The sequence below is a fragment of the Ischnura elegans genome, chromosome 7 (assembly GCF_921293095.1).
Source record: "Ischnura elegans chromosome 7, ioIscEleg1.1, whole genome shotgun sequence".
Lineage (NCBI taxonomy): Eukaryota > Metazoa > Arthropoda > Insecta > Odonata > Coenagrionidae > Ischnura > Ischnura elegans.
This window is the reverse complement of record NC_060252.1, coordinates 38,775,764-38,787,831: the sequence shown is the minus strand read 5'-3', so window position 1 is coordinate 38,787,831 and position 12,068 is coordinate 38,775,764. Positions and strand designations below refer to the sequence as shown.

At 35.8% G+C, this 12,068-nt stretch overlaps 1 protein-coding gene across 5 annotated transcripts in view; it reads right to left on the bottom strand.

Annotated features, from left to right (window-relative positions):
• Nucleotides 1-12,068, bottom strand: part of LOC124162178 — a 78,405-nt gene that overhangs the window by 32,691 nt on the left and 33,646 nt on the right. For all 5 annotated transcript variants that reach the window (XM_046538605.1, XM_046538606.1, XM_046538608.1 and 2 more), the window contains 7 exons: nt 11,240-11,611; nt 10,580-10,817; nt 9,263-9,422; nt 7,929-8,055; nt 5,649-5,789; nt 3,301-3,554; nt 2,003-2,226 (listed from right to left, as the gene is read on the bottom strand). In XM_046538605.1, coding sequence (XP_046394561.1) covers nt 2,003-2,226; nt 3,301-3,554; nt 5,649-5,789; nt 7,929-8,055; nt 9,263-9,422; nt 10,580-10,817; nt 11,240-11,611 — 1,516 coding nt within the window. The remainder of the gene's footprint in view (nt 1-2,002; nt 2,227-3,300; nt 3,555-5,648; nt 5,790-7,928; nt 8,056-9,262; nt 9,423-10,579; nt 10,818-11,239; nt 11,612-12,068) is intronic.

Below are 12,068 nucleotides of genomic sequence, written 5' to 3'. Positions count from 1 at the left end.
TCATCTTTACCTGCAACGGGGGAAAGTTATTAACCGGAGAGAGGCGGAAGAAGTATCTTCCACTATCGGGAAAATGGTGCCGCGCTTATAATTGTCTCTCTTCTTCTCAGCTGACTTTTCAATTGAAATTAATTTCTTTGCTCTTTCCACACTATATTTATTTACGATTATGGCGCGACTATTTTTTAGTGCTAAAACTAAGAAAATCTTTTCTCTATGTCAATGATCCTTTGCCTAACTTTCAATACGGCGGAGAAAGGAACACGAAAACTAAATGAGGTGACGGTACAGGTTTTTGCGTGTCATTTTTTGGGAATTCACGCTAGCGAACCAATACTTAACCACGTTGAGAAATGATAAAACGTCTCTTGTAGGAAAACAATCAATGTGGATAATAACGTTTCTATCTATATTTCTCCGATACTGTAAGATGTTTCTCCTGTCGTTTTCCGGTTGGAACCTTGCTCCTGTCGGCATAAAAGGAGAGAAACATACTATATGAACAGGTCACCTCACACCCGGTATGAAGAATACAGTCCTGATGAAGAATTAAGTCTTTTATGGCAACGTCTGCGAAGATGATGGAACACAGTAGTCGGACGGAGAACTCAAACAGAATTTACTTCAAATATTCGCCAGAAGATAATCACATCCTACGTTATTTATGATCGTAATTGAATCTCAGTGAAAATAGAGCACATTCTGCTGAAAATACGAAGTAACTCGAAATATTAACTTACGAAGGTTATTTTGGAAACGGACTAAGACCCTTGTTTTTCTTTTTTTTCTCGTCACTGAGCGATAGAGGGCGACATAAATGGCGGTTAGGCCGGCTGCCGCTAAAATTCCGTGGGTGTCAGAAACAAATATCTATCTTTTGCATACTTAATAGTAGCTATTGGCTCCTAACCACAAATTTATTACTGTTAATTCTTATAATAAATATTGCAATTCATTATTTGATTACGTTTTCTAAACTGGTTGGGAATTTCTTTAGCGATCGTTGATGTTGAAGTATGAACAAGAAATGGGAATTTTATGGTGGTATAATTATTTAACGATTTTTCACATCATAAATCGATAGCAAAAAGCCTTTTCTATGAATTATACCGAAAATAACCACCGAAAACATTTAAATAAGACCACTAAAGACAAAAAACAGCGGAAGAAACAAAAGCGAACATTTTTTCGTGACTTATGAAAAAGGTTTGAATTTACGAAACTCGATTTTACGAAGTGACAATTTTCCGGTCCCACTGACTTCGTAAAATCAAGAGTTTACTGTATTTTAATTACATAGTGATGATATGAAAGATGCTTTTGTTTGACTGACTCTTTCACAGAGTAATATTTTTAAAAGTGGTTTTCTTGTTGCCTGGAATTAAGTGATATTTTTCTTGGAGCCTATAGCATCAGAATCGATGGAATCGGTATCGGTAGAATCGGAATCGAAATGTCAGAATCGGAATCGGGACCGGAATCGATAAAATTTTGGAATCGACCCATCACTAATAAATACACCAAAGGATGAAGTTCCCCATGAAAAAATATTTGACTTAGCTGGGATTCGAACCCGGATCTCCAGATTGCTGGTTAGGTTCGTTAGCCAGTTACACCACCAAGCCATTTTCTCAGAGCGAGCTTCGGGATGGATTTTACCGAACAAGATGTTGACGTCACAAGTCCACAGTCTGGCACATATGGTGATGAGAAAGGGTTCTCTCCGACAGTGGCTTAGTAAGCATGGCCCTCGCCACATGTACCACAGTGTGAACCTGTGACCTCAACATCTTGTTTGGTAAAACCCATTTGGAAGTTCACTCTGAGAAAATGGCTTGGTAGTGCAACTGGCAAACACACCTGACCGGCAACCGGGAGATCCAGGCTTGAACCCCAGCTAAGTCAAATATTTTTTCATGGCGAACTTCATCCTTTGGTATATTTAACTTTGCACCCATGCGTGTGACTGCGTACAAAGTCACTTGTTTCAGCAGGCCCTTACATGTTGTGCTTGTTGTTGCCACCACGACGGTCCAAAGTTGAGAGCACTGGGTGGGTTGCTTTGAGGCAACTGATGTAAAGATGATGGTGCAGATGGGAAAGATGATGGTGGACCAGCTGCATGACTATTGGCACTACTATCTGCTGCTGCTAATTCATCTGCAGAACACAGGTTCTCTTGCCGGGCATGCACAGATGGAGTCCAAACTGCTCGTGGGACTCCTTCTATCAGAATCAGAGACAAAGAAACTTCTAAGACTTCAAAGAATGCCAAATATATAATAAACAAGATCATTGGTAAATCAATTCAACATACTATACAATTTTGAATTTTTTATACACTATTTGTACAATAGACCTCAAATTAATGATAAGCAGTCCTTTTTAACACATTACGTCCCGGGGTATTTAAATTCCTAGGAACGCCGATTCTGGGTGGAGGTGCTGAGATTGGAAATATGTGCCTATTAGGGCGTAATGCCCCTGGTTTAAACATGGTTAAAAAGTTAATGTTTAGAACATAACTTTACACAATCAAAGGTTATGATGCATCAATTCATTATGAATAACGAACAACAACTGAAAACGTACTAACGAATATGAATTGTACGCTTTAAAATTGTTTAGGTTGACGTGCCTAAATGACGAGAATTCTCGCCATCCGTACGCAACGTGTTAAAGAGAATTTCAGGTGAGAATTCCACTGTAAAGTGAACAAGAATGATACTCAAAAAGGTACTGGATTCACATCAACAATAACAATGCATTATGTGGAACAAAAAGGCATAAGGCATTCTATTTGCTAGAATTAATTAGTTGAAAATTTCAATTCAACAGTTTTTATATTAGGCACAGCATGCCGCGATTCAACAAGAACACCAGCTACTAGTGTCAACAGCACACAAACTGATAACCAAGCAAAATTTATCGGGTAAATTTGATGTCACTAATGGAAGATAATTACACAATTGCCATGTTAGAAAAAATGATACATATGAATTATTTGAAATGAAAGCACCTATATGAGGCACACCTTATTATTTTACATAGAAGAAAAAACATTCCAAGGTTTAGCCCATTTTTATATTAAATTTAATATTAAACAATTTTTTGAATGGCCAAGAAGTATATAATTTAAGATATATCAAATATATTTTCACTTATATTGCTACTCAAAAATTATCAAAATATGAAATACTATGCATTGATTTTTATTATTGTGTTACTGTAAAGTTTACTTAGATAAACTAAGCCCTTCATGAATTATTTAAAAAAGTGATCGGAGAGTTAAGAACTCACCTTGTGAATCTTTTTTCCAGACATTATGTGAAGTGGGAACTTGATTCCGAGATGGTGTACTATGCACCTGGGTTTGTTGGATTTGTCCCTGGCTTCCCCTCACAGGCGATCTCCCATGTGAGCTTCGACTTATACCTTGAAGACTGCTGGAGTTGACATTACTCAATGTACAGCTTGTATTGCTGGTGCTGTTATTTGAGTTAATAGATGTTTTTTGCCTGCCTTGAGAATCTAAAGAAATATTCAGCAAATCCCTGGCAACAAAATACAAATAACAAGGTGACTCAACTGGTGTTTACTAGGTTAAATCATTATACGTCAATGATAATGCATATTAATACAAATACATAATATTAGTGCAGTGAGAATCTTAGATAATAACTTCAAATGAGACTAGAGAAATTCTTGTAAAATATTTCTTAGCTTAATATAAACACTAGAGATGTGCGAATAGTATCCGCGAATACTCGAAAACTAGAAAGTACTCGATATTCGAGATCTCAAATAATTATGATTAAATTACGATCTCGAATACCTCAAATACTTTGAATTTTGCGCCATACACTATCACACGCACATCGTTCGTAGTTGACTAGGAAACAACGTAGATGACTTTAGTCATTTAGTGCATGCAGCGCTGTTTTAGACAAGCTGACGAACTACATCAAATTCGTGGATATGAGTGATGAATAGATTTCGTGTGACGTGGGGGACCAAAAATGATTCGGGGAAAACTCTGAAAAGCCCCCCCCTAATTTTCCCCTTCAAAACCCCTCAAAAAAAATTAAAATGAAGAGGAAAAAAAATTTAATTTTGGGGTACCTTCCGTCACGCATTTAGCTACTGCTCCCAAACCGTTCCACTCATCAGAAAGATCATCACAGATTCAAAGACTACAAGAATGCGGGCTTCCCCAGACCTCAGTTTTGTTGCTCTATGCTGAACGATGCCTCTGCAATGACGCATCAAAGTTAAAAAAGGGTCGAAATTTTCATTAACATAATAGTGAAAAAACGTCGGTGACTTCAACGACTGCATAAGCGGGTTACTGAACGCTGTAACACCTAATTTTGAGTGGTTTGTTTTGGTTGTTGGTGTGACGAAATAAAAGCAATAATAAGCAGCAGAGGTGGAGTGAGGTAATTGTTGGGATTGTTGACGGCGCGGGAAGAGGAAGTAAAGAGGAGAGTGGGATTGTGATAGTTATGGCGGACGGGTGTTCCCTCGCTCCCGAGTATGTATTATTTAAAGTGAAATAAAATGTTTGAAAGTAAAGTGAAAACGAAGTGAAATTAATTTAAACGTTACAACGCATACCATTAATACACCGACATTCAAAAAATTATTTTCACCACTTCTCAATCTAAGCTCATCCAGAACGAACCCTCAATACAGAACTCGCTTTTGAAAATGATGAGGCGTCTTCTGGAATGTAAGCAAGAAATAACATTAGCTGCCTCTAACCTGAGTTTTAATGTACATAGAACATGACTCCACCAAAGTGGGATGCTATCAAGCGATTGATTGATGTTCTGTATGTTTTTGAAGGAGTAATATTTCTTGCAAGTGGAAGTTTCAGTCACAGTTTCTTAAGTTATCCCCCTTGTGAATAGCATTATTAATTTCCTGAAAACTTACAAGTTTTCACATAGTCATCTACAAGGTTTCGTCACTAATATGCTTTCAATGATGCTGTTTTCCATTAAAAGTCTGAATGAATTTCTGAAAAAGAACAATTATTCACGTTTGCCACAATTCTTTATCCACATTTCAAAATCAGAGTATTTCAAGATTCGAATAAAGTTGAGATGATTAAAAATTAATTGGCTTTAAAGATGAAAAGTCTATCTATACAATGTCACCCAACAAAAACAGATACCTTAGGAGAAGTGCAACCAAAAATAGCTGATGTAGAGCAACAACAATCAATGTAGGGAATTTATTCAAAATAAAAAAGTTGATTTTAAAAATGTATTTGATTTATATATATATATACCTTTTTATTTATACTTTCATCAAGTGAAATAGAAGATTAACATTTACTATGCTATGTGATATTCTATTATTCGAGGTATTCGAAATTTGAGATACTTGAATATTCGAGCTATGATTTAATATTTGAATCTGATATTCGAGTTTCAGAAATCTGCTATTCGACCCATCTCTAATAAATACTCACGGAGAATAAGACGAAAAACTTATTACGTACATGCTAGATTGACAACCTGTGTTAGTACATCCTACAGTTTAAAAATCTTCACCTATATTTTTAGCAGAGTCAGTATAAGACTCGATTACATGCATATTACAAAGATATGCATGACATATTTTAGTTCCACTAATCTTACCTTTGAGCAGATTGAGATCTAATGTTCTGTTGTTCTCTAGCCAAACTCACATTCAACTGTGACATTCTTTGATCTTGAAAAGATGATGTTGGATGAAAATTAGTTCCTTCTTTGGCCTCATCATCATTTCTCCCTTCATCACTGCGAATAAAATACATTTTGTGCAATTCGAGGCATTAAATTAATGTACCTTACCAAAAGGGTACATTTTTTCTTTAGGATATTGAGAAAAGTGATTGATGACTGATGCTAAATCAACAACTGTGAGGAATGGAGAAGTTATTGAAGGGACAGAATTACTGGAAAGAAACTTAAGATCAGTAACGGCAATCTCAGAACAACACACGTGACAGGTTATGCACAAAATGCAATGCATACTGTGAAACCGAATTAACCATAAAATCTATTAAACAATTTTGCTGCTGAGCAGAATCTCCCTTCCCTGGTTCATATTTTGATGGGACCCACTGGTGGACTTCATTCTGTACTGTGTGATCCACTGGTTTATCTTCTATCCACTAATGATCAACCAAGATATCATACAGCCTACAAATTTTATTATGGCACCTCACTACGTGCGTTTTGATTGCTACACAATCATCATAGGGTAGTGTTATCTTAAAATTCACTCTTGGTTTACTTTGTGGTATTCCATTATAAGTTTTTCCTGGATATACACAATTATGTACTTATACCACTTATTTTTTATCAGAGCTCGACCCGGGTTTCAATGGATTGTCATCATCTTCAGGCACTAATTACGATTTGTTTATCTTATTATTTATATGAATTTATAAATGAGTATCTCTACTCATCCTTTTCCCCTATCCTGGCATCCGTTTTAAAATTCATCAAGTAACTACGTTACAATAAGATAAACAAATCATATTTAGTGCCTGAAGATGACGATAATTCATTGAAACCCGGGTTGCGCTCTGATAAAAAATAAGTGGTATAAGTAATTGTGTATATCCAGGAAAAACTCATAGTGTTATCTTAGTTAGATACACAAATTTTAGTTGATCATTAGATATGTTGTTCCATGACATCTCTCTACAAAAAGTTAACTTTTTTCTACCTACTACTTAAAGGTCATACTCCACTGGGAACCTATCCCCAAGTCGAGCTTTTGCTGTCAAAATCTACTCCGAAGAGACCTCAGCATTAGACGACATAAGATACACTGAATGTATGTGTTGAATGCATAATAGCATACTCAAATTTATCTCGTAAAAAGTTGTATCACTATAGATAATTAAACTATTGCCAGGTTAGAAAAATGATGTATGAATTATTTGAAGCCTGAATTGTGAATGGTTGACCACTTTCTATGCACCATACTTTCAGGCAAAAGCATGGCCCTTTGGTGAGTCATACTCCTCAAATGAGTGAAACGAGATTCAGCCTGGGTGACTTGATCCCCCACTGGGTCATTACTAAATTCCAATCAGAGAACATAAATTATCATTTTCAGAATAGATACACAAGTTATTTGACTCAAGCTTCTTATATTGTTGACCAGCAAAAACAGCAAATTGAAGAGAAATACATAGCAAGTTTGTTAATGCCCGGAAAAAAGTCGGTTGTGACCCACGAATTGGTCGTGCCTCAATGACCATATGAATAGAGGATACTGTAGGTGTCATGGCTCTTCATTCTAAGGATCCTAATTTAAACCATGGATTTTGAAATATTCAAAGAAATTCAAGTCTGTTTTGTACTTTGTGGAGGATATTTTGATTAAGGGATTTAAGTCATGCATATAGGTTCGAGCTATAGCACCATATGCAATAGTATTTATGAAAAGGATTCAACCACCAACTTAGGATTTCTCCACCCTTCATTGACTTTCTGAAACTACGAAAATGACTTTGCTTTTCAGCCCCAGTCACACCATCGTGCCACAATCTCCAACTAACCAATCTCACTTAGAGCCAGATTAATAGAACAAATCTTCACCACTAATTTTCCTTATTATTTAATATCCAGCAAGAAATGAAGTTTTAACCACTGCTTTCACAAAATTTTGCATTGAAGATTAATGAAGAAAAGATTTTGAAATATCCACTTAGACTGCTGAATGTCTAAGTGGACATTGCAAAATCTTTTCTTCATTAATCCTCGAAACATTTTCCACAACATCTCGTCTGAACTATCTATCCACATTGAAGATTCACAAAGCCAAAAAATAATACACAAGGTAAAATATAATACTAAAATGAACCAATATCATGCAACGGACCAAGTAAAATTTCTTTATGAAAAATGTAGCAACCTTACCTTGAATACCCTCCACTTTGATCTTGAACCTCTATATCCCGCTCAACCAAGTCATCCAAAGTGCCTTGTGTAGAACCACCCCATGTAGCATTAGTGGTAGTTCCTTCAACAGTGACATGGCTGAAGCCTTGAAATCACAATCATACAAAAGTAACTCCATGCACTGAATATGTGAATATTAATGGGTATTACTATGCATGAAGAACACCTGAGCATCATCAATATTTTAAAATCAGACTGAAGAACATGCATAGGATTGCACAAAATTGCTTTTCACATGGTTACCAAGCAATTCAGGAAAACATATTGTGAAGTTAAGAATGAAAAGGAGTTTGTGCCCAACATTATTGCACATTAGAAGTCTCTTATTACAAGTGTTGAAGATCCCCAGCAAATCATGTGCTATAACACTAACTCATTTTAGCCTATCCAGTTCTAATCTATTGAAAGCCACTACCAACAGATCACTACGACACGGAAAGTGGAATATTAGCTATATTTAAACATTTATATTTATCCACAAATGAATCTATTTCACATCACTTTCTTTTTAAATAAATTAATATTTAATTATGAATACAGCCAATATATTGCAAAAATTTTCTCATTAGTTGGTTACAACGGTCGGAAAAGACAAAATTAGATTTATTTACACAATTATATCGATTAATCTATCAACAACAGATCAGTGAATGGATTGAAATTCAAATTTATAGGTAAAAAATAATGAAGTTGCTGTTTAAACTCTTAATCTTCCTGTCCACTATGGCTAATCTCTTATTATATAACTTTTTTCACCTAAATTCCAACAAGAACAGTAATAATTACAGGATCAGACTACATATTATGTAGCATATCATCAGCTTCCCTGGAAGTTGGCTGAGGCATATGTTACGGCTTTTTAATCGTTACAATCCCACCGTTGGTAACCTAAAATGGCTATCTGATCTTCCACCAATCATCAATGAGTTCCCAGGCATGCTGTGGTAAAAACAATTACACCTTTTCTTGTTGAAATGCTTCTGAAATAAGCTTACAACCATAATGTAGTTGAAGTTAAGCATAGAGTTACCCTGTGAGCCTTACATTCCAAATGACATCCACAGCAAAATGGACTCATTGTTGCACTAATGGAAACAGGAGCACTCATTATAGACAGAATATATCCCTATGCTTTTCTTCATGGGCCAACTAACAGAGAAAAATAACTCTCGCTATACGCTGAACTTGTTATAATGGACTTCTACTGTATTGATTTGAACATTATGAAAATAGGCAAACCCAGAAAGGATTATAGAAAATATGTCTCATGTGATACATAATAGCAAGATTACCAGGAGCTTCAGATTTTCTAGCAGATATTTCGCTGCAAATATCTTGGTTGATTGAGGTCTGATGCCCTCTATCTTTCCGCATCAATTCTTCCAGTTCTCTCCTTTTTGCCTGCAGCTCTGCTTGAAGAAAAATCTGCCTAGCAGATTGAGTTTCAATGCTCTGAAAGATAATAAATAAAAAAAAAGACATTTAAAATTAATTTCTTAGTAATGCATTAAAAAAATTTAGAAAAAATCAGAGAGAGTAGTAAATTAAAGAAACAAATCAGAAACTAGAGATATTAAGCGTGTTAATATAAAACATTTGATTTCCTACAATCAAGGTTATTACGTACATTATTTTTTCCACCAACTTCCATTCAGGTGAAAGTACTACAGTAAAGTTGATTTGAATTTATGAGACTCAATATTTTAGCTTTTGAGCAATTTGAAGTAGAGTTTTTTCTAGAATTCTTAAAATCAATTTTTTTGAGATTATTACACAAATTTTTATTCATACACATGTAATATACAAAATTAATTTTTTTTCTGAAGTCCAAATATCTCCATACTGTTTTCTTACAAAAGCTTTGGTGGAGGATAAATTTCATTCTCAATATATATAATATCCATGGCTGATAACTTAAAATACTATATAACTGATGCAAGACTATGATGGTTATATATATTCCATTACAATTACTAGTGAGGATACCTTAGAAATAAAACGAGAATTACTAGGTGAATTACCGTATTTCTCCGAATATAGTCCCCTCCCCTAAAATTGAGGCTTGACTTTCAGGAAAAAATTTTAAAAATGGATTTGAATATAGTCCCCCCTTTACTTTTACCATGAACATTTTTGGAAAAAAAGGGGGGACTATATTCAGACAAATACGGTATTTTCCAATAACCCAACAAGGGAAATTAGGTTACATTCTTAATGAGATTTTCATGAATTTGAGTGTGATTTAGAAGAATGAATTAACTGATTTACTATTTATTCTCCTATGTTCTTGCTACATGCCGATTATGATTCTCTATCCCCCTTGATACACAACATTTGCCCATAAATAAATATGGCAGTATTTTTCAAATTTATCTTTTCTACAAAATCACCTACTATGTATCAGATTAATTCCACAATCACACCATAAGATCCTACTATGTATTAGATTAATTCCACAATCAAACCATAAGATTTCTGCAAGCATTCACAAGTTTTCAAATCACATTGCAATCTTCATAACCTTTCACAAAAACTTTATCCTCCTAAAAAAAATAACCACTTGTCTAGCATTGCAGAGACAAATACATGAGCAGTAATTACAGACTTACCATAGCATTCCTATTTTTGACTCTGCGAACGAATGAAGAAGCAGATGACGATGATGCTGACGAAGAAGGAGGTGGTGACGATGGCATGGCCTCCGCTCTCTGACGCTGAGCTATTTGCCATTTCACAGCAGCTAGGCGGTCTCGCTCTGAGCGAATAGTCATGGCTTGCTCCCTTAAATTCTGAGTCATGGCCTGTAAAGCTTCCACACTCAGCTCAGCTGATAGAGGTGACGGAGTTCTATAAAAAAGTAAACAATACCAAGGACAGAAAAGCTTGAGAAGAATATTTAAAACAATTGCAAGAAGCCAAATTAATAATTGGAGAAAATTCAAAATTGAAAACTGGATAACCTAGAAATAAAATTTGTATCCAAGCACAAGAGAAACCTAACCTTCAAAATGTATCGGTGAAAATGGGCAACCCGTACAATGTCAACAAAGTCCATACGAAAAAAGAAAATTTTGCAAACGGAACGGCAACAATGAAAACATTGCAGTAGGTCAGTGTATTCAAAACTTGGACTTTGAAATGGAGGATAATGTGCTAAGAAAACTGTCACAATGTGTGTTTATCTGTAAATTTCACAAATTTATGTATATTTAAAATGAAGCAATTTCCCAAAAAGATGCCACACACCATTGATTACATTAATAACTTACCTGTTTTGTCTCCTTTCCACGTCCTCACCGCCTCGAGTCGATGATGATCTCGACCTAGAGAGCTGCTGTGCTTGTTGGCTGCCATGAAAGGAACCTGCTTCATCAGTAGGCACGGATCCATACTTTTTCCTAGAAGACTTGCGGGAATTGGAGTGCATTGACTGGTCATCAGCCACGTTCACCAGCAAATCTGGTTCCTTACCACCACCCAAGGTGTTATCTCCACCAGCTGCCTCTTCACCATCCCCAACACTCTGCAATAACTGGGAATAGTGCTCCGAGGTGAGAGATGCACTTTCCTTGCGATTGTCTTGCATCACATCCAAAAGTTTTTCCAACTGTTGCAAGCGGAGTTTTGCCTCCTGTAATTTCCTGCAAGAGACGAGAAAAAAAAAGAAGGTAAGTACTTTTCCAAAATATGGGGCCAATTTTGGACGCTTTGGATCCTTGGAAATTGAATCGAACATGTCACGCACATTTCGTCTACCCATATACAGGTCTTTCAGCACTTTCAGCTCTTTCCATTTTTTCCAATAAAAATACAAAAGTGTTGAGATGTGTGTAGATAGAAATTATAATTAATGAAAGCCATAAGTATCATAAAAAGCACACTCAACAAGAGATTCGATCAGAAAGTTGGTTAGGACAGGTAAGGGTTGAGGTCATCCCATTCTAAACTGAATTCAAGTGAATTTTATACTTTAAGGGTCAGGGGCTACTTACTTTTCCTGGATCACCTAATAGGGCAAGGATATATGTTGGGGGAGTCCAAGAGTGATTTGTACCCTTTGACCAGAAACTTGGACCCTCTGATCAGATGCTAAATGCT